Source organism: Lampetra planeri, chromosome 28 (genome assembly GCF_965212315.1).
Source record: "Lampetra planeri chromosome 28, kcLamPlan1.2.h2, whole genome shotgun sequence".
In the NCBI taxonomy this organism is placed as follows: Eukaryota; Metazoa; Chordata; class Hyperoartia; order Petromyzontiformes; family Petromyzontidae; genus Lampetra; species Lampetra planeri.
This window is the reverse complement of record NC_136134.1, coordinates 10,297,544-10,319,369: the sequence shown is the minus strand read 5'-3', so window position 1 is coordinate 10,319,369 and position 21,826 is coordinate 10,297,544. Positions and strand designations below refer to the sequence as shown.

Sequence of the window (21,826 nt, the reverse complement as noted above, 5' to 3'; positions counted from 1 at the left end):
CGCCACTTCGATGAGCTATCATTTGTATCGACAGGTCGCTTGTTTAAAAATAAAAAGGTCCGTGTAGCTCCAGGGGACATTACCTGATCAAAAGAAAACAGTTTTTTTTGTAGTTTAACTTCAATAAGGTGCACGACAGAATAATGACCTCGCGGACAAACGGCATTTGTCGTCGTAGGGGCCGTCCATAAATGACGTCACGCGATTTTGGACGATTTTTGACCCCCCCCCTCATCACAAGGCGTCACAAAAAGTCAGACCCCCCCCCTCAAATATGACGTCACAAAGCTCTGCCCCCCCCCCCCCCCAAGTAAAACATGCTTCAAATCGCTTTAAACTATTGTCATTGTAGTGCGTATTTAATGTGGCGCTGCACTCTGATGTTGTAGGAGAAAATATTAAAAAGTCTATTTAATTAAGTAGAACGTGTTGTCTATATTTATTTAAAGTTGCGCATTTTGATGTGACGTCACATTTCTCACCGCCCCCCCTCGTCACAAATGTCTGACCCCCCCACCCCCTAGGTACGTGACGTCATTTACGGACGGCCCCTTATGCAACGTTTACCAAACAACCATGTTAGGCACCGCGTCAAACAACTCGGCGTACACAAGCGACCAAAAGTTTGCTAGCAACGCGCTTGCTGGCAAATGACCGCGGACCCTACGGCTGTGGGGGTGAAACTCGGTCGAAGGAGGGTTGCGCAATCGTCTCCCCGCAGTGTAAATTTCTATGGCGAGGTCGCTGTTTTTCGTGACACAGTTCGCTCGGATGTTCGACGTTTCACGCGTTAAGCCAGCGTCGCCGTGTACAACGAGGATGTATATATATATACACACACATTGTGGACTGTACCCTACACACGTTGTGGACTGTACCCTACACACGTTGTGGACTGTACCCTACACACGTTGTGGACTGTACCCTACCCACATTGTGGACTGTACCCTACACACTGTGGACTGTACCCTACACACGTTGTGGACTGTACCCTACACACGTTGTGGACTGTACCCTACACACGTTGTGGACTGTACCCTACCCACATTGTGGACTGTACCCTACACACTGTGGACTGTATCCTACACACTGTGGACTGTATCCTACACACTTACGCGGTTTAGTAAACGTGGGCAACGTTGGGCCGACGTTGACCACGTGGTTAAGACGCACGTCGACACAAGGAACACAAAGACAAAGGTTCCCCCCGTGTAGCCTTCACAGACTGCAGGGGCAAGTGCTGTTGGCGAGTAGCACCTATGAAGGCCGGCACGGCGCACGAGAGGGGATGGCTGGTCAGCAAACCACGCCCGGCCGCCTTTGTCTCCCCAGTGACGATGTTGACTGCACACCGCACCAGGGGGGCTAATTTGAGGCTGAGTCGACCTAGGGGAGGCACGCACACATTCCAACCTCGCCTGTTCAAACGAGCTCGCAGCAAATGCAGTCCGCCCACTTCCCCGTGAGGGGTGGGGGGAGGAGCGCGGGCAGAAACAGGGGACGGGCCGGTGCACGTAGCCTGGCACCCGGAAGCCAGAGAGCGCTCGGGCGTCTCCCGCTCGCTCTCAACCTTCCGTTAGGGGCGACGCCTCCTCGCCTACCTCGACTCCGTCTCTCACCTCTCTCTATCACCTGTCTATCACCTGTCTCTCAGCTCACCTGTGTCTCCCTCTCACTCACCTCTCTCTCTCATCTCACCTGTTTCTCACCTCGACTCCGTCGCTCACCCATCTCTCACCTGTCTCACCTCCCTCTCTCATTTCACCTGTCTCTCCCTCTTACCTGCCTCTCACCTCACCTCCCTCTCTCCCTCTCACCTCCCTCTCATCTCACCTGTGTCTCCCTCTCACCTGCTTCTCACCTGCCTCTCTCTCTCACCTCCCTCTCACCTGCCTGTCCCTCTCTCCCTCACCTCCCTCTCACCTGCCTCTCGCTCTTACCTGTCTCATCTCACCTGTGTGTTCCTCTCACTCACCTCTCTCTCATCTCACCTGTGTCTCCCTCTCACTCACCTCTCTCTCACCTCTCTCTCACCTCACCTGTGTCTCCCTCTCACCTGTCTCTCACCTGTCTCCCTCTCACCTGTCTCTCACCTGTGTCTCTCACCTCACCTCTCTCTCACCTCACCCATCTCTCACCTGTCTCTCACCTGTGTCTCTCACCTCACCTCTCTCTCACCTCACCCATCTCTCACCCATCTCTCACCTGTCTCTCCCTCTCACCTCCCTTTCTCTCTCCCTCTCACCTCCCTTTCTCTCTCCCTCTCACCTGTGTCTCCCTCTCACCTGCCTCTCACCTCACCCATCTCTCACCCATCTCTCACCTGTCTCTCCCTCTCACCTCCCTTTCTCTCTCCCGCTCACCTGTGTCTCCCTCTCACCTGCCTCTCACCTCACCCGTCTCCGCACCTGCAAGCCGCACCTCGTCTCATCTAACCGCGATGGCGCGACAGTGAGTACGATCCCTGGGGTCTGTGACTCGAGTGGATCGAACACGATCAGATTTCATAAGATTAGATCGAATATGATGGGATCGGATTCTATTAAATACTGTAGTAATGTATAGGATACAATGAGATCAGAATAATGTATTTATGCTGGAGGAATCTGATGAGTTTAACTATTGTTTCACATGTCCAGATCAGTTCGGGTGGGCATTGCTGTGCCTTGTTCAGCCGCGCTGATGGGGAAGAAGGGGTTGTTGGTTTAGCAAGGCTGGAAGAGCCCGGTACCCCCTCGACAGGGGGGTAAGGGATCAAGGGGACACGGTAACAAGGAGTAAGGGATAAGAAGTACAGGGGTGTGGAATGAGGGGGATAGGGGATCTTGTAACCGGGTCGTTACGCGAGTGGGGTCCGTGTGGGTTTGAACTCCTGTGTGTGGACTGCATCGCTTGTCAGTGTAGAGTTTAGACAGTCATGGTAGACTAGTTTGAACTGTGAGTATCGACTGTGGTCTGACTAGCTTGCATTGTATAAGTGTAGACTGTCGTTTGACCCTCGTATCCCGCAAGTGTAGCCTGTAGATTTCGATTTAAAGCTTTCGTGACTGCAGGGATTCATCAATTCCTGAGGACGGCTGCTTGCGTTGTGGCCGAAACGTCGTGAGAATTATTTTATTACGTTTTATTATTTTATTGTTTCCATTCTACGTGACTTTACCGAAAGAACCAAGAAGATGTAGCCTGTAGCTTGGACTGTGTGGACTGTATCGCAATCATATCGTGGTAAGAAAACACGTGGAGCCATCCGCCTGGACGTGATTGATCATTATGAATCCAGCTGCCATTCCACCAAATCTCCGACTCCACCACCAGGTTTTATTCCAAGCAGGCCACAACTCCATCCAATCTAGAGCCCATTCTTTCCCAGGCCCCACTCTATACCAGGCCCGCAGTCCATGCAATACTCTGTAACAGTGCACTGTGGACTTAAAACATTGGTGGGGCACACATCCCTGCACTTGCTCGCTCGCAGAGGGAATTGGTGTAAAATTCAAGCCGAGGTCGACCCACCGCCCTGGTCATCATGCCCAACGTTATGGCAACGTTGGTTGGAGAACCGTTGGGGTCAACTTTGTGCCAACGTCCCACGTCTAAACTGTGGGCATAACTTTGATTAAGGCGACTCGCGTTACAAAAACAACGAAATTTGGACCATATGGCAAAGAGGGTTCATATTGGGGTGAACCTGACGATCCCTGCGCTGCGAGAAGGCCTTCTACACCCTGATCATCTGCTCAGGATCTTGGTCATTATGTTTTGGTCGTCGGTGAGACCTGTTGGCTCCCCCCAGGTTGTTTCCTCTGCCGTGATGCCACGAGCCTCACAAAATTTGCCTGTCGCAGACTTCCGCCACAGATTCCACCTTCCACTTGGGGTCACAAGCCATCGGCGAGTGAATGTACAATGACATATTTCTGGTTGCCGACTACAAGCCACACCCGTCAAACGAGATCTCGACAACGGCACCTCTTCGCCCGCACCGCCACCACCACCCTCTTCTCGGATCACGCTGCTGCTGCTGTCACCGTCCCACAACCTCCCCCCAAATGTGTGAGAACTATCCCGCTGCTGGCGAACAATAGTGGAAACAACGCGGACGCTCGGAATGATACAAATAACAACCTCATTTGAGAACCCAACTATCATCGTACGCCTCGTTGCTTTGACAGTCCTCCTCTTCCTCGAAGACACTGAAGTCACCCATCAACCGCATCAGGACATCAACAGCAGGCCCATGCACGCATCCATCTCCGTTTAGGATGGAACATTAAAGGCAAGCCACGGTGTTGTGATTGCGGCCGTGCAAGCAAAACTATGGATCTCTATAGTAAACCATCTCGAGCTGCTGGGCTGTTTTTTTCCGGAATCAGAATATGTTTTATTTATCCCGGAGGAAATCCAATGAGCTATGAAGTTTTTTTTTATTTTTTTTACAAATGTCCAGGAGGGGTGGTTCGGCAGGTTACAGCAACAAACAATACGACACTATAGGAGTGCAAAGCAGAGTAAGAACAGGTAAGTAAGTCACACAAAAATAAAAGTATGCCAGTACAAAGATCACAAGTACATAATTTCCTGCCGATGTTACAACACCAAATGCAAACTAGGACAATGGCAACAAAACACCGAAAAAACGCGCACAAGTCCCCTCTAATAAAATAGCAACTTCAAATGTCTCGGACTGTGTTAAACAGCCACACCGCAGCTCACAGTCACGTCTCTCTCCTCCTCTTCCCCCCACATCGCTCGGACTTTAGAATCACGCCTCTCATTGTAAGGTTTCCCAAGGTCATGTAAACCTGGCTCGAATGAACAAACGTGATATCTCTTATCTTTATAACAACTTCGACGGCTGTGTTTATTCCTGACCACTTACTTGGACTTCCTGTGTTTTGGTGGGGAGTGGCCTTTGGACCTGTGCTTAGCAAATGTGTAAACAGAAAGAAATGTCCACGCATCTGGCTCTCCGTGCGAGAGAAGTGTTCTCATTCTCAGCTCTCTCGCTCTGTTCGGCTGAATCACGCCCGTGCCTGGTGTTACGGTCTCGCCGGACATGTCTCCACCCCTCGTCCCTTGAAAGCCACCACCTCCGTGTGATACACAATCCCCTAGAGCCATTGACACCATCGCTGCCGGCGGGGCAATAACAAATCTGTTTGCACGAGATAATATCAATCTGTCGAGCGACGGCTGTAACCAAACAGTCAAGAAAAATAATAAAACGCAAGCTGCCAAGCCGGTTCACCAAGTGAGCGCTGCTTCATTTGTTACGTGATTCGCCAGGAAACGCGCCAACGGATTTACATAGAGACTCACAGACTTACGCGGGAGCTTACAGATGTACACACCGACACGTCGACTCGAAACAACTCAAGAGATAGCTCGTTGCGTACGTATGTACGATGAACTTCATTCGCGCCGTACGTAGCCAACCGTGCAAATCGGAGGTGTGACACCGAGACCTGTAGACTTGCATAGAGACCCACGCACGGAGTTACGTAGCCCCATAGACTTACATTGAGGTCAATGGTCTTACATAGTGAGCCATAGGCCTACACATATCCGTAGATTTTTTTGTGATTGCCCATAGACTCAATGAAATCGATATACTTGCGTAGACTTACACAGAGACCCACAGGCTTATAGGGAACTTATGCAATAAATAGTAAAAACAGTACACAATACACAGCTAGTTTCATTGATTAGGATTTACCCTGTGAGCCATTTGGCTCTTGATTTGGGTTCAACCGCAACAAACGATAATTGGATGAAGGCCTCCCCATGTTTGCGTTGCTCGTGGGGGTTGTTTGACCATACTTCACCATGCGAGCCAATAACTCAAGTCCGGCTCATTTTCAACAGCAGAACGCGTGCAGGTTGTTCTGAACACACGTAGATTTACCAACGCAGCAGGTGCTGCTCACAGACGGCAGGACGACCACATTTTCAACCCATGAGAGTTTAATGTCTGCTACTTATCTAGACTGGACTAATCCGATTAACTTATGAAGCTCTTTTTGTCCAGCAGCTGCTGGAAAACAGTTTGCTGCTTCTGCTGCAGCAGCTACAACTGCTGCCCCTACTGGTGCTTGTGTGCGTGCGTGTGTACACAGTAGTGATACTACAATCATTACATGCGTGCCGTCTGGGTCCCCTGCTGCAGGTGGTTTCACCAGGAGCTGGATGGGCCCAAGGCGGGGGAGCTCCTCATGACCTTTGGGGACGAGGGCAGCTTCCTGGTGCGACGCAGCTCCACCAATTATGATGACTACGTCCTCTGTGTCAGGTGCACATGCACGTACAACGTCTCACAGGGAGCTGGTTTGTGTGTGTGTGTCTTGCGTGCGTGTCCATGTGGGCAGCGGTCGTGCAGGGGTTAGCGCTACAAACCCGGGGACCGGAGTTCTATTCCCGCTCACGGCCAACATCGGTGACGATCGTCTGAAGCGGTCCTGGGCCTCCCCGAGGTCGACTCGGCCCCAATTGAGTATCTGCTGCGATGTGGAAATTTCACCACTCGGGAGACAAAGGTGTCAGGGAGTGGTGCTGGCCACCCACCCCCTCGTGTGCCGTGCCGGCCTTCATTGGTGCTCGCTCACAGCGACTTGCCGCCAAAGTCTGTGAAGGCTACACGGGGGATCTTTGTCTGTGGTTCAGTGGGGAGTGGTGGCGCAGCAGTTAGCGCTACGCTGCCCTACGAACCCGTCAACCCGAGTTCGATTCCTGCTCACGGCCAAAAACAGTGACGGTTATCTCTGAGCCGGTTATGGGCCTCGGTTGACTCGGCCTGAAATGAGTACCTCTCGCCGCCATATGTACCTTGAACTTCTTTTGCACCGTACGCAGGCAGGGGGACCAGGTGCATCACATCAAGATCCAGCACACGGGCGACGTCTTCGACCTGTTCGGTGGCGAGAAGTTTGCGGTGCTCGACGAACTCGTGCAGTTCTACAGCGAGAACCTGGGCCTCCTGGTCCTCAAGGAGGGGGGCGACCCGGTAGGCCACGGGGGAGTAGTAACGTGGGCTGGGAGGATAAAGGGCCGCAGGGGCGTGGGGTGGGGAGGTGTGGGGGTGTGGGGGGCATAGGATGGGAGAGCGTGGAAGCACAGAGACGTAGGGGCATGGGGTGGGAGGGCATGGGATGGAGGGCGGAAGAGTCACGGGCCATGGACATGAGGGCATGGGGTGGAAGAGGAAAAGTGAGCATGGGACAGGGATATGGGGAACGTGACATGGGGGACGACGTCATAACTGACTTCGATCCCGACCCTGCCGTCTGTTTATTTGGAGTTTGCATGTTTCTCCACCGTGGTCGTGTGGATTTTTCCCTGAGACCTTGGGGTTTTCCCCTCCGAATCTAGAAACAACGTCACGTGTTTAGAGTATTTGGCTGCTATACATTTCCACGTGATGATAAGCCAATTTCGTTGAGCTGTCTTTTGTGGGCAGGTTGCTTCTGAAAAAGAGCTACATAGCTCAGTGGGCCTTACCTGGTAATATAAAAATAGCTTTGCTATAGATTATAGCTTAGGGGCCGTTCATAGATGACGTCACGCACCTGGGGGGGGGGGGGTCAGACATTTGTGACGAGGTGTGACGAGGAGGGGGGGGGGGGTTGAGAAATGTGACGTCACATCAAAATGCGCAACTTTAAATCTAGACAACACGTTCTACTTAAATAAATATACTTTTTAATAAATGTTTTCTCCTACAACATCAAAGTGCAGCGCCACATTAAACATGCACTACAAAGACAATAGTTTAAAGCGATTTGAAGCATGTTTTATCTTTTTTGGGGGGGAGCAGAGCTTTGTGACGTCATATTTGAGGGGGGGTCTGACTTTTTGTGACGCCGTGTGACGAGGTGGGGGGGGGGGTTAAAAAATCGTCCAAATCGCCTGACGTCATTTATGGACGGCGCCTTATCTCACTCAAGGGCTTCCTCTTCCTCCCGTTCTTTCTTCTGCGCCCCCTCCTCCACGTCGCGCACAGATTTTGCTCAATAAGCCTCTGCCGTGCCGGGAGCCGACGTCCAACCGCTGGTTCCACGGCATGCTGCGCGCCACGGAGGCCGAGAAACTGCTGCTGGCACCCCGCGTCTCCGCCGGCTCCTTCCTGGCGCGCGAGAGCATGAGCAAACCCGGGCAGCTCGCGCTCACCGTGCGATCCCAGGACGGCGTCGATGGCAAAGGAGGGCTGCCCGTGATCATCCACGTCCAAGTGCAAATAAAGGTGATTGGGGGGCGGGGGGTTGGCAGTTCGCGATGGGAAGCACACTGCCTGTGCAGCGGTAATGGTAAGGTGGTGAGCGGGGCAGCGAGTTCGGGACGTGAGAATGAATCTGAATTTATCTCCATTTTGACTTTTTTACACGCTTTTTATTAACTCACTCTGTCTGTTGTCGTTGTCGTGTCCTCAAATATTGTAACTCGATTTTAACTCACTTCCCAATGTGGTATCGACTGCAAACTTGGTATACTTACTAATAACAATACTATATTCTATCATAAAAAAAACACATTTGAAAACATGTTTTTTTTATATGTTATGTTTCGGCTTGGCTATAATTGTCCACGGTAAACTGACGTTGGCTGTAAATGACCACGGACCCTTACGTTGTGGCAAGCTTCGGGGCCACTTCCTGGAGTCGTGGAGTTCTTTCATTACTAGTCCGGTACATTTCATTAAAGCGTGTTTTTAAAAAAAGTTACAAAAAATATTACTTATGGTGGTCATTATCCCTGCAGCGGCGGACCCGTTCATAACTCGGACTGCCAATCCAGAGGTGGATGGTTCGAGAAGAGAGTTTTCAAGCTGAGTCGTGATGACGAATCGAATCAATAATAAATCATATTACGTCGTACTCCGATTGTAAATGTTGTGGCTTGGCCCTCCAACACACCGGTGGTGCTGTACTAGTGATGAATTGGCACGTTCTGTTTACGTGACAACCTTTACTAGTTGGCTGTGCCGGGTGGTGGCGGGTTTGAACGACACACATTTACGCGATCTAACCCAAAAACACCTCTTTTGGATATTACAATACATTACTTATTTATTCATCCAGAAGATCCACATTAATGAGTCGTGGGACACTTGTTCTGCAGGGTCCTGCATTGGATTTTTATTTTAAGATGTTTTCAGCCAATTAACGACGAGGGTATATTATACGTGTGTGAGCAAAACCACGTGCAAAAGGGGGCAACACGCTATTCCCGTAGAGATTGACACAGATCGCGATTAGTCCACTTGCTGCACTGCCTTCTCCTGGCGAGCCGGGGTATGGCACCTTGGGAAGGGAGTTTCACAAAATGTGTGCGATCCACCAACCCTCGCTGCCTCTACAGTGCTGGATTTACAGGTGTGACGAGGGTGATGAATCGCTGCTGTGTTGGGTCGATAGGCGTGCGACGTAGCTGTGAGGAGCAGTCGCCTGTCGCACGGGAGTGGTCACATCCACACTGTGTACCTGGGTGCAGGAGGAGCGCTACAGCATCGGGGACGGAAAGGACTTCGATTCCCTTGAGCAGCTGGTGGATTTCTACCGCAGCCACGCCATCACGGCGCACACCAAAAGCCACCCCGACCATGAGTTCATCCTCACAAAGGTCTTCCCCTGATGTCCTGCTCTCTTGACCTCATGGCCTCTTAGTTCGCTGGTCTCCAGTCTCGCTCTCTGCCATTCTTCCCAGCTCTTGATGTCCCTGGCTCTCTCTCAGCCCCCAACTCACAAACTCCCTTCTCCCCTCCGATGCACCACAGCCGCTCTGCACATTGAGGCCTAGACGGCTTGGACCTCCTGGTGTTTCTAATCTTCTGGTCTCCCAGCATCTCGTGTCTCGCTGTCTCCTGATCCCCCGCCCACACCTGACAGCCACTCTGCACGTCAAGCCTGCTGGCCGCTGAGCTCCCCGCTCGCGTGCAGGAGCTCGAGCGGAGCAGGCACGGGGGCTCGCAGTATCCCCGTAGGAGGCCCTATGGATCTGTGGGAAGGCGGTCGTCCTCCTATACCAACGGCTTCGGCCTGGAGTATGAGGTGAGACCCCGAGCACCACCTTCCCAACCAACTATGGCCACAGACATCGGTCAGATCTCATGACCTCCAAAAATGATGATGATGATAATGTTTATGATGATGATTATAGTGATCACGGCGATGATGACGTTTGTGATAGCAATAATGATGTTTGTGGTGAAAATTATGGTGTTAATGATAGCGAAAATGATGGTGATGACATCGATTGTGATGATAATGATAATATTGACTTTGGTAGGTTTGATGGCAATGATAGCGATGAGGGTGATGATGCGTGTTTGTGAACAGTGCACTCACCTGAACAAACAATCATTTTGGTTCCATTCCCACTGACTGCCGTGAACCCCACTGACCCTTGGATGTTCCCTTGGTGACCCTGTGACCCCTGGTGACTCCCATCAGACCTTGCAGCTCAACGAACATGCGGAGTTGACCAGAAACGTAGGGAAAGACCCATGCAACAAGGGCAAGAACCGCTTCAAGAACATCCTGCCATGTGCGTGCAACATCGATTCTAGCAACTTTGTCGATTGCAACACTGCCACTGGAAGATATACACCGACCTTTGTCAATGTCACGTAATATCGCTCCTGGCAACATCGTCACGAGCGGTGTCATCACTTGTTTTGTCACAAGCAACGTCATCCATCACGACGTTATCACGGGAAACATTTTCACAAGCAATTTCGCCATGAGCTATACCTATAGCAACATTGTCACAAGCTAAATGATCAACATCAACACCGTCACTAACTACATAATCTGCAGCAATATTATGAGCAACATTAGAATTTTTTATTATTATTTTATATTTATATTATTTTGTTATTTCCCTTCTACGTGACTTTTTTTCGAAAGAACCAAGAATATGAATCCCTGCAGTCACGAAAGCTTAAATCAAAATTATATCATGTCTGTTTGTGTCAATTCGGCCTAAGATGAGTACCTGGTGCGGTGTGCAAACATCAGCACCGGGAAGACAAAGGCGGCCGGGCGTTCTGGCCACACCAACCCCTCGTGTGCCGTACCGGGCGCCCTCTAACAGCACTTGCCCCAACAGTCTGTTGAAGGCTATGTGGGTGATCTTTGCCTTTGTGTGTGTGCGTGTCGGATGCCTTTAGTCGACAATACACGCGTGGTGCTGAAAGGAGGCCAAGACTACATCAACGCAAATTACATCGTGGTGAGCCGGGGAGACAGGAACAGGGGTCTGGCTGGGAGGGGTCTTCACCTGGGATTGGGGTCAGCGATATGAACCGGGCTGGCATTAGCGATTGGGATTGGGTTGGGACTTGTGTGAGGGTTAGGGCTAGCTATAGGGATAGTCATCGGGCGAGTCATAGGGATAGGAGCTCGTGATATGCGTAGAGATATGGTTAGAGTCAGTGTTAGTGTTATTCCCAGTGATAGGTTTGCAGTTAGTGTTGGCGCTGATGGGGTTAGTACAAGGGATCGCAGTATTAGTAGTAGACAGTTCTAATGCCGCAGCTGCTCGAATCTGGACTCTACTATCATCATTGTTTCATCGACGATTATCGCCTTTCGTTCCCACGCACGACCACACTGATCTGCCCGGCCGTGCGTGCAACGTCCGACATCTCATTTCACGTTTCTATTCTCATCTTCCCTTCCCTTGCCGCCCTCTTCCCTGCGCCCCACTCCGCCACCCCCACCTCACTCCCCCGGGGGCGAAGGTGAAGACGGGTGACGCGGTGCCCCAGTGCCGTTACATCGCCACGCAGGGCTGCCTGCAGACCACCGTGGCCGACCTGTGGAGTATGGTCCTCCAGGAGCGTTCCCACATCATCGTCATGGCAACACAGGAGGTGGAGAGAGGCAAGGTGAGGTGCTGCCCCCCTCGGTCGCCACGGCAACCGGACCGGGGTTTGTTTTCCGCGCCGCTGTTCTCCTCCCACGATTTTGTCGCGCTTGCTCTATTGGCGCCGCGTCTCGAGACGAGAGGATCCATTTGGTACCACGGCAGAGCAGTGCAAGCTACTTCCGGGTTAGAGATGAGGCCCATGGAAACGGATATCACAGAGCTACCACCGAGATCACTTGTTGATGGCCGAGGTCAATTTCGTCGACTTCGCTGTGGCGCGACCTTGACACTCAAACGACCCCGACCTCGGCAAACCCACCCAGCCCACCCAGCCCACACAGCTGGTAATCTAGCACCGTGGAGGCAGCGAAGTTTGGTGGATCACCGCGCAAATGTTGCGAAACTCTCTTTCCGTGGACGTTAAGGAGGAGCCATCCGCTGGCTCACCAGGAGAACGCGGTACAGCAAAGTGCGAACGGAGATTGTGCCTTCTGTACGGGATCGAGTGTTACCCGCCCACATGTGTGGGTTTCTTTTCTGGGTGCTCCGGTTTCCTTCCACATGTATCAACGACGACTCAATTGGCTGATAACACCTCAATACGTAGAGGACTGCAGAGCTTCGGGGAGGGCGGAATTTGATGCCGGCTCACCGCGTGAAAACATTTGCAGGGGGAGGAGGATGCCGTGTTTTTGGTCAGAGAGAGCCAAGGTGGACAAGGGCTCTCCTCTGCGCTTCATGCCTCTCTCCCTTTCTCACCCTCTTCGTCCCTCTGTCACCGTCCCCACGCCGGCCCTGCCCCACGCAGAACAAGTGCTTCCGCTACTGGCCGGAGGTGGGCTCCCACCGGCAGTTTGGCCGCGTGATCGTGCGGTGCGACGAGGAGCGGCTGAGCAGCGACTTCACCGTGCGGGTGCTGCATGTCACCGTGGTCGGCCACGTGAGTCCACGCACGCGTGCACACCGCAGACTCGCCCCCCCGCTCCCTCTCCTCCCTCTCTCTCTCTGTCTCGCCCCCGTACGAAGACTCCGTGTGAATTCCGTTAAAGGAGCTGGCGATGGCCGAACAAATACCTCGGCGATCGGTTAAATCACGAGTCTAAATAAATACAGTACGCCGCCACAGTCGTCACATATCTGTCCCTGCACAGTGAAAAAAATTATTTACACATTCCATCAGCCACACGCGCGGCCTTCTGGGAGTGCATGATTTCAGTGGCATTGCTTCAACAGAAGCGAACTCTGGGCCGGTTTTGACATTCGGTGCCTCATCGACAGTCATGTTTTAATGAGCCAGTGCCATTTTTTTTGCCAGATGTTAGATATGGGCACTGGTTTGATGGAAAATGATGTAATACATCACTCAAAATTATAATATAATTTGCGTTGCGGAGAATGAAAGCAATCACAAGTCTACTGTCTACTGCGCTATGAAGAAGGGCCGTTGCCTAAAACGTCACCTTTTGTATTTTTTTCCCCGTTAAGGATGCACCCAGTTATTGTTGATGACTGTGTTGAGGTTTCTGTTTGTTAATTGTGCTTATGCACCACTGCCAACGCAGTAGCAGCAGCAAGCAGCTGCATCAAATTATTTGTTTACTCTCTGGATAATGAGATTTTGTGGGTTATAACGTTTTTCCAGGGCACGGTTGAAAATGTCAACACAAGTCGGAGCATTTGAGTGTCCAATCGCGTGAATGCAGCTGATCTCAGACGCGCGATGGAGAGGGAACTTTCATTAAATCCAACAGTGGTGGCCGGTGATTAATCATGCGGCTGGGCACGGAAGCCTCTGTGGGTGGGGGGTTGGGGGGTAGGAGGTTGGAGGGGGACTGGGGGCTGTATGCAATTCACATTCTGTTTAACGCGTCGACTTTCGCGACCAATATGATCCATAATAAAGGTTTTTTTTGGGGTTAGATCACGTAAATACAAATGAATTTCGTACTTGAATTGTAAATGTTGTGGGTTTACTCTCCAACTCACCGGTGTATTGAAGTCGTAACTAATTGGCACATTTTGTTACGTGACAAACCTTACTAATTGTCTGTGTCGGGTCGTGGCGGGTTTAACGGCACATTTATATTTAGGCGATCTAACCCAAGAGAAACCTTGTTATGATTCTACATTCTGTAAGTAAGCCTGACTCTAATTAGGTCCCCACATCGTGAAGAGATAATCCTTGCCTGTAACATTATGGCAGTTCACAAGCATTTATTCAAGTAATAGGCCTGACCCTGCTGATGAGATACGAAATGTCCAGGCCGGTCCAGAGTTTTTATTTACGCCCCCACCCCTCTCTCTCCCCCTTGCCCCTCACCTCATGATGATTGCTTGTGTTGCAATCGAAACGTCGTGATTTATTTTATTTTATACCTACGTGACTTTACCGAAAGAACCAAAGAGTATTTTTATTTGTAATAAACCAGTGCCGTTGGAAAAAAAAACCCACTCCCAGAATGCCGTGCGCCCAGTGGGTTATGTAAATTATAACTTGTTTTTTACGTGGAGAGACAGATGTGTCGACCGGTGCGTATTGACTTGCTTATTTATTTTATTTCGTTATTCATATTCTCCGCAATGAGACGTGTGATTACTGCATGTCATAATGAGCCAGGTAAATGTCGTTATGGTTTATTCACATTTGCCGGTATTGACGAGTGGGGTCCGGCCTCTGTGGCCGTGCCGATGAGGCGCCACTCAGTCGCGATGCCGAGTCGAGATTGTCACCGACGGTGGTGCCCTGTGTCCCGCCTGTGTCCCGCCTGTGTCCACGCAGCCCGGCCAGGGCCACGAGGTTTACCAGTTCCAGTTCAAGGCCTGGCCAGATCACGGCATCCCAGAGGACCCCCGGCTGGTGCTGCGATTCCTGGACGAGGTCAACAAGGTTCAGAGTGCGGTGCCGGATTCCGGCCCCATGATCGTGCACTGCAGGTGGCTAATTGATAATGACAAAGGCGTGGTGATGATGGTGGTGATGATTACACTGCACCGGTGCTTGGCTCTCTGTGTGAGTCAAGGGTTTCTATGTGAGCATCTTGCGTCCCTCAGAGAGGGACTAATTGATCATTGTAATACAAAGGCGGCAACCTGCGGTGATGATGATGATTGATGATGATGATTGATGATGGATGATGATTGATTGATGTTGATGATTGATGTTGATGATTGATGTTGATGATTGATGTTGATGATGATTGATGATGATTATTGATGATTATGATTGATGATGATGGATGATGATGATGATTGATGATGATTGATGATTATGATGATTGATGATGATTATGATTGATGATGATGGATGATTAATGATGATTATGATTGATGATGATGGATGATTGATGATGATGATTGATTGATGATGATGATTGATGATGATGATTATTGATGAAGATTGATGATTATGATGATTGATGATTGATGATTGATGATGATGATTATGATTGATGATGATGAATGATAATTATGATTGATGATGATGATTGATGATGAATGATGATGATGATGATTGATGATGATTATACTGCACCAGTGTTGGTCTCCACCAGACCGGTCATCCTGGGGGGAGCCGCGTGGGCTCATTGTGCCCGTCTGCTGGAGGAAGCAAGCGCTCGACTTGGGCAGGGGCAGTGCTCGCCCCTTCCTCTCGCCCGCTCGTGTCTGGCTGGCCGCGACCATCGAAACGTGTCTCCACCGAATTCTAACGTTAGCCGGGACGCCGTTTCTCTCCTCCCAGTGCGGGCATCGGAAGAACGGGGACCCTCATCGTCATCGACGCCCTCAAGGAGCAGATCAAGCAGCAGGGTGGGGAGGCGCAATGCCGTTTTATTATTGTTATTATTACGGTACATATTCTAATTATCTGCTTAATGGAGCCATGGGATGGTTTGTAATAGAGGCATCTCCATTCTGCCATATCAGTGCTCCCTTCAACAGACCCCTTGTTCAATTGAGTCTTCATCCTATCAATTGAGGCACGATCGAATTAATTCAACCATGAGCCATGGTCATATTAAATTGATCCATGATTAATTTATTGATCAGAGATTTAGATAATCGAGCTCTGTTCCATTCGATGAACTCGTGATCCTGTTAACCAAGCCATGGTCCAATTAAATGAGTCATGATCCGTTCAATCAAGTATTAATCCTGTAAATCGACTCCGGATCAAGTTCATTGAACTGGGCCATGATCCTGATAATCCAGTCAATCGAGTCACAAGCCCTTCAAATAACGATCCTTTGTATCGCACCATGATGCTGTAAATCGCACCTTGACCCATCTAACTGGACTATAGGCCCAATATCGAGCACTCCCTAAAATTCAAGCTGTATTTCTTTGCCCTTGCTGTGCCCCCCACTCCCCCTGTACCCCCCCCCGCTCCCACAGGGCTGGATTGTGAACTGGACATCCCTAAGACGATCCAGGACATGCGGAGTCAGAGGTCGGGGATGGTGCAGACTGAGGCGCAGTATGCGTTCGTGTACAAGTGCCTGGAGGTGTTCGTGCAGGACATGGTGGCAAGTCGCACGGCACATGGAGGCATCATGGTCACGTCTATGCGCCGCTTCTCGGTGGCAGCCCCAACAGTCTGGAAAGCTATCCCTCTGCACATTCGCAGCATCACCTCAATCGCCTCCTTCAAGAGACATTTAAAAACTCACCTCTACAGCCACGCGCTTTCGAGCGACTCTGAGCTTGGCTCCGCGCCTCTGAGTTGCGGCCGTTATGTCCGCAAATTAGCGCGTGTTATAAATTGCATTATTATTATTATTGTATCGTCCGTTTTTAGTTTTCTGAATCATTAATAGGATGTCTCTGAATCGATTTAGATTCCAATCGATACACTCATGCGTTGTCACACGTCTTGTGACGCGCGATGATATTCGATGTAGCCACGAGCGAGGTTGCCAACTCCTGGCTTTTGGCCGGCGGACGATGGCAGTACAGCAAGTGGGACTAATTTTCATCTGTAGGGGGATTGAGCGTTATCCAACTGCGCAATGCGTGGGTTTTCTATGGGTGTATGAACACGTGAATGGAGTTTTCCAAACATCCCGCCGTAGGATCACAGAGCTTGGGCAATTGTTGGCGGCGGTTCTTGCTACCTCCTTGCTTGTCTGCGGTTTCCCACGTCTCTGAATCGTGCTGTCTATTGAGACTGAACGAAACATTGTGCACGTTAAAAAGTCTAACTTATTGTTATGAGGAAGAAGAGACCACCCCGTGAGTGGTGGCCGAGTGATTGCGTCGACAGGAGGCCATGTGACTGTCTCCCATCGCTGCCTTCTCCACAGAATCAGAAGCTGGAGGGAGGCGGTACTGAGCAAATGGAGGAGAAAAAGTGAGAGCCTACATTTACTCATTCATATTCTTAGGTTTTTTCGGTAAAGTCACGTAGGTAAAAAATTTAAATTAATAAAATAAAAATATCAGCCGCACCTAGTTTACACAACAAAGGCTCATTCCTAACAGCGTGCTTCAGCCGCACCGAACCTCACAAAAACAATATTCAGGGCCTACCTTGGCTCCTCCCACCCTCAACCAGTATATATACAAGGACTGTTTTCTTGGAATTTCTCTTACTTGATACAGCAATCGTGCTGTGACGGTTCCACCTGAAGACGGAAGCTTGTGTTGCCTCCGAAACGTCGTGATTTTATTTTTATTTTACTTTTATTAATTTTTATTTTTTACCTACGTGACTTTACCGAAAAAAAACTAAGAATATGAATCCTTGCAGTCACGAAAGCTTCAAATCTAGAATTACTCATTCATGCACGCTAGTAACGGTGTAATAATTCGAGGTGGATCGATTCGTGCCACTGACTCGGCACTGAGCCTGCCGCTTTGTCGCTGAGAGCGTCTCTCGATCAGCACAATCAGAGTTGGCGCTGCCGACTCGAAACTGACCGTGGATTTTTGTCCATATCGTTATGGGTGTCTCTTAGCCACCCACAACAACACCCACAGTGGTTGCTGCGCTCCTGGGTAAGAGGAATCAGGGGAGCAGACGGGTGCAAGAGGATCAGGGGGGAGAATGAGGGATTAGGGGATCAGAGGTAGCAGGAGGCTGTGGTGACCTTGATTCTGTGTGTGTGTGTATGTTTGTCTTTTGTGTGAATTCAGGCTGAAATCCATTCCCATCTATGAGAACATAAAGCCTGACAAGTTCAGCATAACCTTGTGCTGACAGGAGCACGTGATACCGGCTCACCCCTCATCGAGTGACCCCTTGCCTACTGACCCCTCCGACTTATACCTCTAACTTTTGACCCCTCACCTACTGAACCAGTCACCAGTTGACCCCACGGACTGACCCTTCCCCCCCCCCCCCGACAAGACTTGTCTCATGAGTGATGACAATTTCAGTCTTGGAACGTTGTGCCAAGTCTGTCGCTCGGTCTCACGCTGTCTCAAGATGGGCGATTTTAATTTTTGTATATTATTTTTTACTTTAACGCTTCCCGAATGAGGTAATCATTTGTGCGTTAGCTCTGTTTGTCCGAAATGTACGGGGCCCCACGATAAATTTCGTGAAGGAGATCAGATATGAACAAAACTTTAGTGTAAAGTTGTATTGTTATTAGGGACTTGCGCTGGAGAAAACCGGTGGAATTGACCAAAGGAGTTGCCCAAAAACTTGGGATACGCAAAATTTACTGCGCAGTCAACATGTAACGTCGGGGCCAACGTTGGAATGTTTACCTGATATTTACAAACATGCAAACGCGATTGGCCCTGACAGCTACTGTTCGGCAAATCGGTGGATGTTGGTAGGAAGGGGATGGGTGAAATAATGAATTGCCCCTCGCGGGAATGGCCATCAAAGTGGATTTTGATTCACAACTTCCCAGTAAAAATGTAACGTTAGGCCACTGTTGGACCAACCGTTCCAACCAAATGTCAACGTTGGCTCAACGTTGACATGCTTACTGGGTCGCTTTCCAAGGTGGGTATCAGATCTCCTTTCAACACTGCAAAATGCCGTATTGCAAGACTGTGATTTGATTTCAGTGTGGAATTTGACATGCTTACTGGGTCGCTTTCCAAGGTGGGTATCAGATCTCCTTTCAACACTGCAAAATGCCGTGTTGCAAGACTGTGATTTGAATTCAGTGTGGAATTTGACTCGAGTGTGAATTATTCATGACAAGGGCAGGGAATTTCCTCGCCATACAGCCAATGGGAAATGGAGCAGCCCCTGATTGAATTCGTTGATTACGTCTAAACGTAATTCACGTGTGTTTATGAAGTGGTCACCCGGCGTGGCAGTTGATAGGATGGGGTAAGTTCATTAAATGCACCTCCCATCGCCTCAGTCCACCCAGAAGTGTGAACGGGTTCAAATGCAATCGATTGGCTGATCGCACGTAGCGGGGTAAAGCGTTGGGTGCTGCTACCTCTTTAGATACGTCCAGCCAGCGTGGAAGAGTAGGCCAAAATTCCCTCTGGAGGGGCTACCGCGAGCTTCTGCCAGCAGTGGCCTGAACGAGCAATTGCAGGGCTGCTCCTTTTCCTTTTTTTTCTTTTTTTCAAGTTCACAAACAGTAAATTAACATGCACGTTAAGTGATGGTAATAATGAAATACGATTGTAAAAGTAAAAATGTTAATATATCAGATAATCACAACATATTTCTAATAATTATTACAGTGTTAGATATTGTTAATACCATGTAATATTTTACGTAATTTTTATAATAAAAAGTACAATGAAATATCAAATATGTATAATGTTATAGCCAAATTCAAATACATATATTATTGAAATAAATGCAGTATAACTGTTTTAAAACTAAAGTATAATAAACTATTTTCATCTTACCAGGTAAGGCTCACTGAGCTAGATCGCTCTCTTTCAGAAGCGACTTGGCCACAAATGAAAGCTCAACTAAGTGGCTTACCGTTTGGAAGAAGGCAGTAGAGTAAGTTGACTAATCTGCATCTGTTTCCATCTGTACAGGGATTGAGATGCCCTCTCTTCCATGCGTGGGTTTTTTCTGGGTGCCCGAGTTTCCTTCCACGTGCATAATAAACAAAACTCACCATTAATTGACTGAACACATCTTAAAATAAATGCCCAATGGAGCGAGACGCTCTTGAAAAAGAGTAGTGGGTAATCAGTCTGGCGTTCCTGGTTAAAATAAGTTATTTGTTTTTTTATATGATTGAACGAATGCGTCGGTTTCCGTGGATGTGCTGCTGTGTTGCCGGGTAGTGCCGGGTGTGCCTTCAGCGTGACGTTCGATTGTTTGTTGAATTCCTGCAGAAGCAAAACGTCGGACATCGAACTGAAAAACGTTCAGTACAACCTGGAGAGCTTCGTTTAATTAGTTGCGGGCTTTATAAAAGCGAGCGTGGTCTTCATTTCAAAGGCAAAAATGTACCCAAGGTACAATTTTGTCCATGTTAACTGCTGATGTAGCTGGATTGCTAGTGTTATATGCATTTTATTCGTACAAATACAAATTGCCTACATTTTGCTTGGGCCTTTAAGCGTTCCAATTTTGCTCATAAACCAAATCAGTTGTGGCGCATTTGCCCATGTGACGTAATAATTTGTTTTGAGTGGCTCTATCGATAGATGGTGGAGGGTTGTACTGTAGTTAAAAACTGACATAGCGTCACGATCGAAACCCAAAAGAAACCAATTACGAATGGATTTCTCGTGCGCCCATGCAGAGCTAAACTGCTTTGTGACCTCGTGTGACTAAACCTCACGAGACCACCACAGCTCACGTGCATTGTCTTGCGTAGCCCCCCCGAGAGGCGCGCACAGAATATATCTGATCCAGATGCGTGCCCGACATATCGAGGAGCAAGGTGCATTGTTGTACTCGACGTATACGCTCCAACGCTTCACCAACCCGCAACGTACTGGTGATGTGAAGTATGTGGTCAAATAACCAGCGTGTGGCTTGTAGGGGCGACCTGAAATCTAGGTTGCAGTGAATTGACAAATGATCCCGTACAATCATGCATTGTTTTTTTTAAATATCATGCCATAAGCACTTACATTTGAAGGGATATTAGTGAAATAATCTTATAAGAGAAAAATATGAGAAATCAACATTGTTAACGAAAGGAAAGTCTACATTAAGGCAGGAGGCAATGTATTAAACCATTTGCATAAACCCTCGTTAATTGGCTGCAAACATCGCAATGCATGCGCCGCCTCTGTGTGTTGCGGCTCGCGAAGCGTGTGATACAGTCGCGTAAATGAACGCTGCTATATATAGATACAAAGGTAATCGTATTAACTCGATAATATTTTGCATTCACGTCATTACCCAAGTGATGAATTGAGTTTCTTGCAGAAAACCTCTTGAGAGAGGGAGGAGCCAAATGTTTTGCATTGCTCCCAGCCGCGCTTGTTGTGTCTGCTGACAATGTTGTTGTTGCTTGTGTTGATGTTTTTGTTGATGTACACGCTTATCGCCACTTCGTGTGAGTCTTGTGGTAATGGTGTTGATTCCCCGCTAAGGTGAGTCGTGGGAAGTACAGTCCTGCACTGTGTGATTTTTAAAAAAATAAAACACGTCTGCGCGTCTCTGTCTCGTTCACTGGATTTCCATTTGGGATTTTTCTTTGCTACTGATTTTTTTGCTGTAATTAAAGGTTGGGGGAGTGGAAATGAATCTGACATTTAGACATATCAACAATTATTTGCTGATGCTGCTGTTGCGTTGGCAGTGGTAAACGACCACAAAAAAACAAAGCAACTCAACACATTCGCCGTGGACTTAAAAAAAATTAAAACAAATTGTACGAGGCAATGTTCTGACAATGGCCCTGCCTCACAGCACGTCAGAATCAGAATATACTGGAGGAATCCGGCGAGTTATAAAGCTATTTTCACAGATGTCCAGTAACATTGCAGCCAGAGAGGTAGAGTCAAACATATCTACCTGATTAACTGGTAGGGGGTTGGAATGCTATACTTCGTGGAAAATAATATA

At 49.1% G+C, this 21,826-nt stretch overlaps 1 protein-coding gene across 4 annotated transcripts; it reads left to right on the top strand.

The window, feature by feature from the left end:
• The first annotated feature begins 1,085 nt into the window (after positions 1–1,085).
• Positions 1,086–21,428, top strand: LOC144728429 (tyrosine-protein phosphatase non-receptor type 11-like). 4 transcript variants are annotated; one of them, XM_078607865.1, is made up of 16 exons: positions 1,593–2,138; positions 2,195–2,451; positions 6,167–6,289; positions 6,850–7,000; positions 7,997–8,236; positions 9,484–9,612; positions 9,879–10,040; positions 10,443–10,536; positions 11,162–11,223; positions 11,735–11,881; positions 12,671–12,802; positions 14,642–14,796; positions 15,602–15,669; positions 16,255–16,385; positions 17,163–17,209; positions 17,995–21,428. In XM_078607865.1, exons 2-16 carry the CDS (start codon positions 2,441–2,443, stop codon positions 18,056–18,058), a joined length of 1,716 nt encoding a protein of 571 aa, XP_078463991.1. In that variant the 5' UTR covers positions 1,593–2,138; positions 2,195–2,440; the 3' UTR covers positions 18,059–21,428. The 4 variants fall into 4 exon arrangements, with proteins under 4 accessions (XP_078463990.1, XP_078463989.1, XP_078463991.1 ...); XM_078607864.1 differs by having other exon boundaries at positions 1,086–2,451; positions 11,741–11,881; XM_078607863.1 differs by having other exon boundaries at positions 1,087–2,451.
• The last annotated feature ends 398 nt before the right edge of the window (positions 21,429–21,826 follow it).

What these genes read in the sequence shown, in the direction of transcription:
- LOC144728429 (XM_078607863.1), top strand. Translation starts at nt 1,442, where the DNA reads ATGCAGTCCGCCCACTTCCCCGTGAGGGGTGGGGGGAGGAGCGCGGGC. An exon ending in GACTACGTCCTCTGTGTCAG is followed by an intron (nt 6,290 to 6,849) that starts GTGCACATGCAC and finishes CACCGTACGCAG; the next exon opens with GCAGGGGGACCAGGTGCATC. An exon ending in AGGAGGTGGAGAGAGGCAAG is followed by an intron (nt 11,882 to 12,670) that starts GTGAGGTGCTGC and finishes TGCCCCACGCAG; the next exon opens with AACAAGTGCTTCCGCTACTG.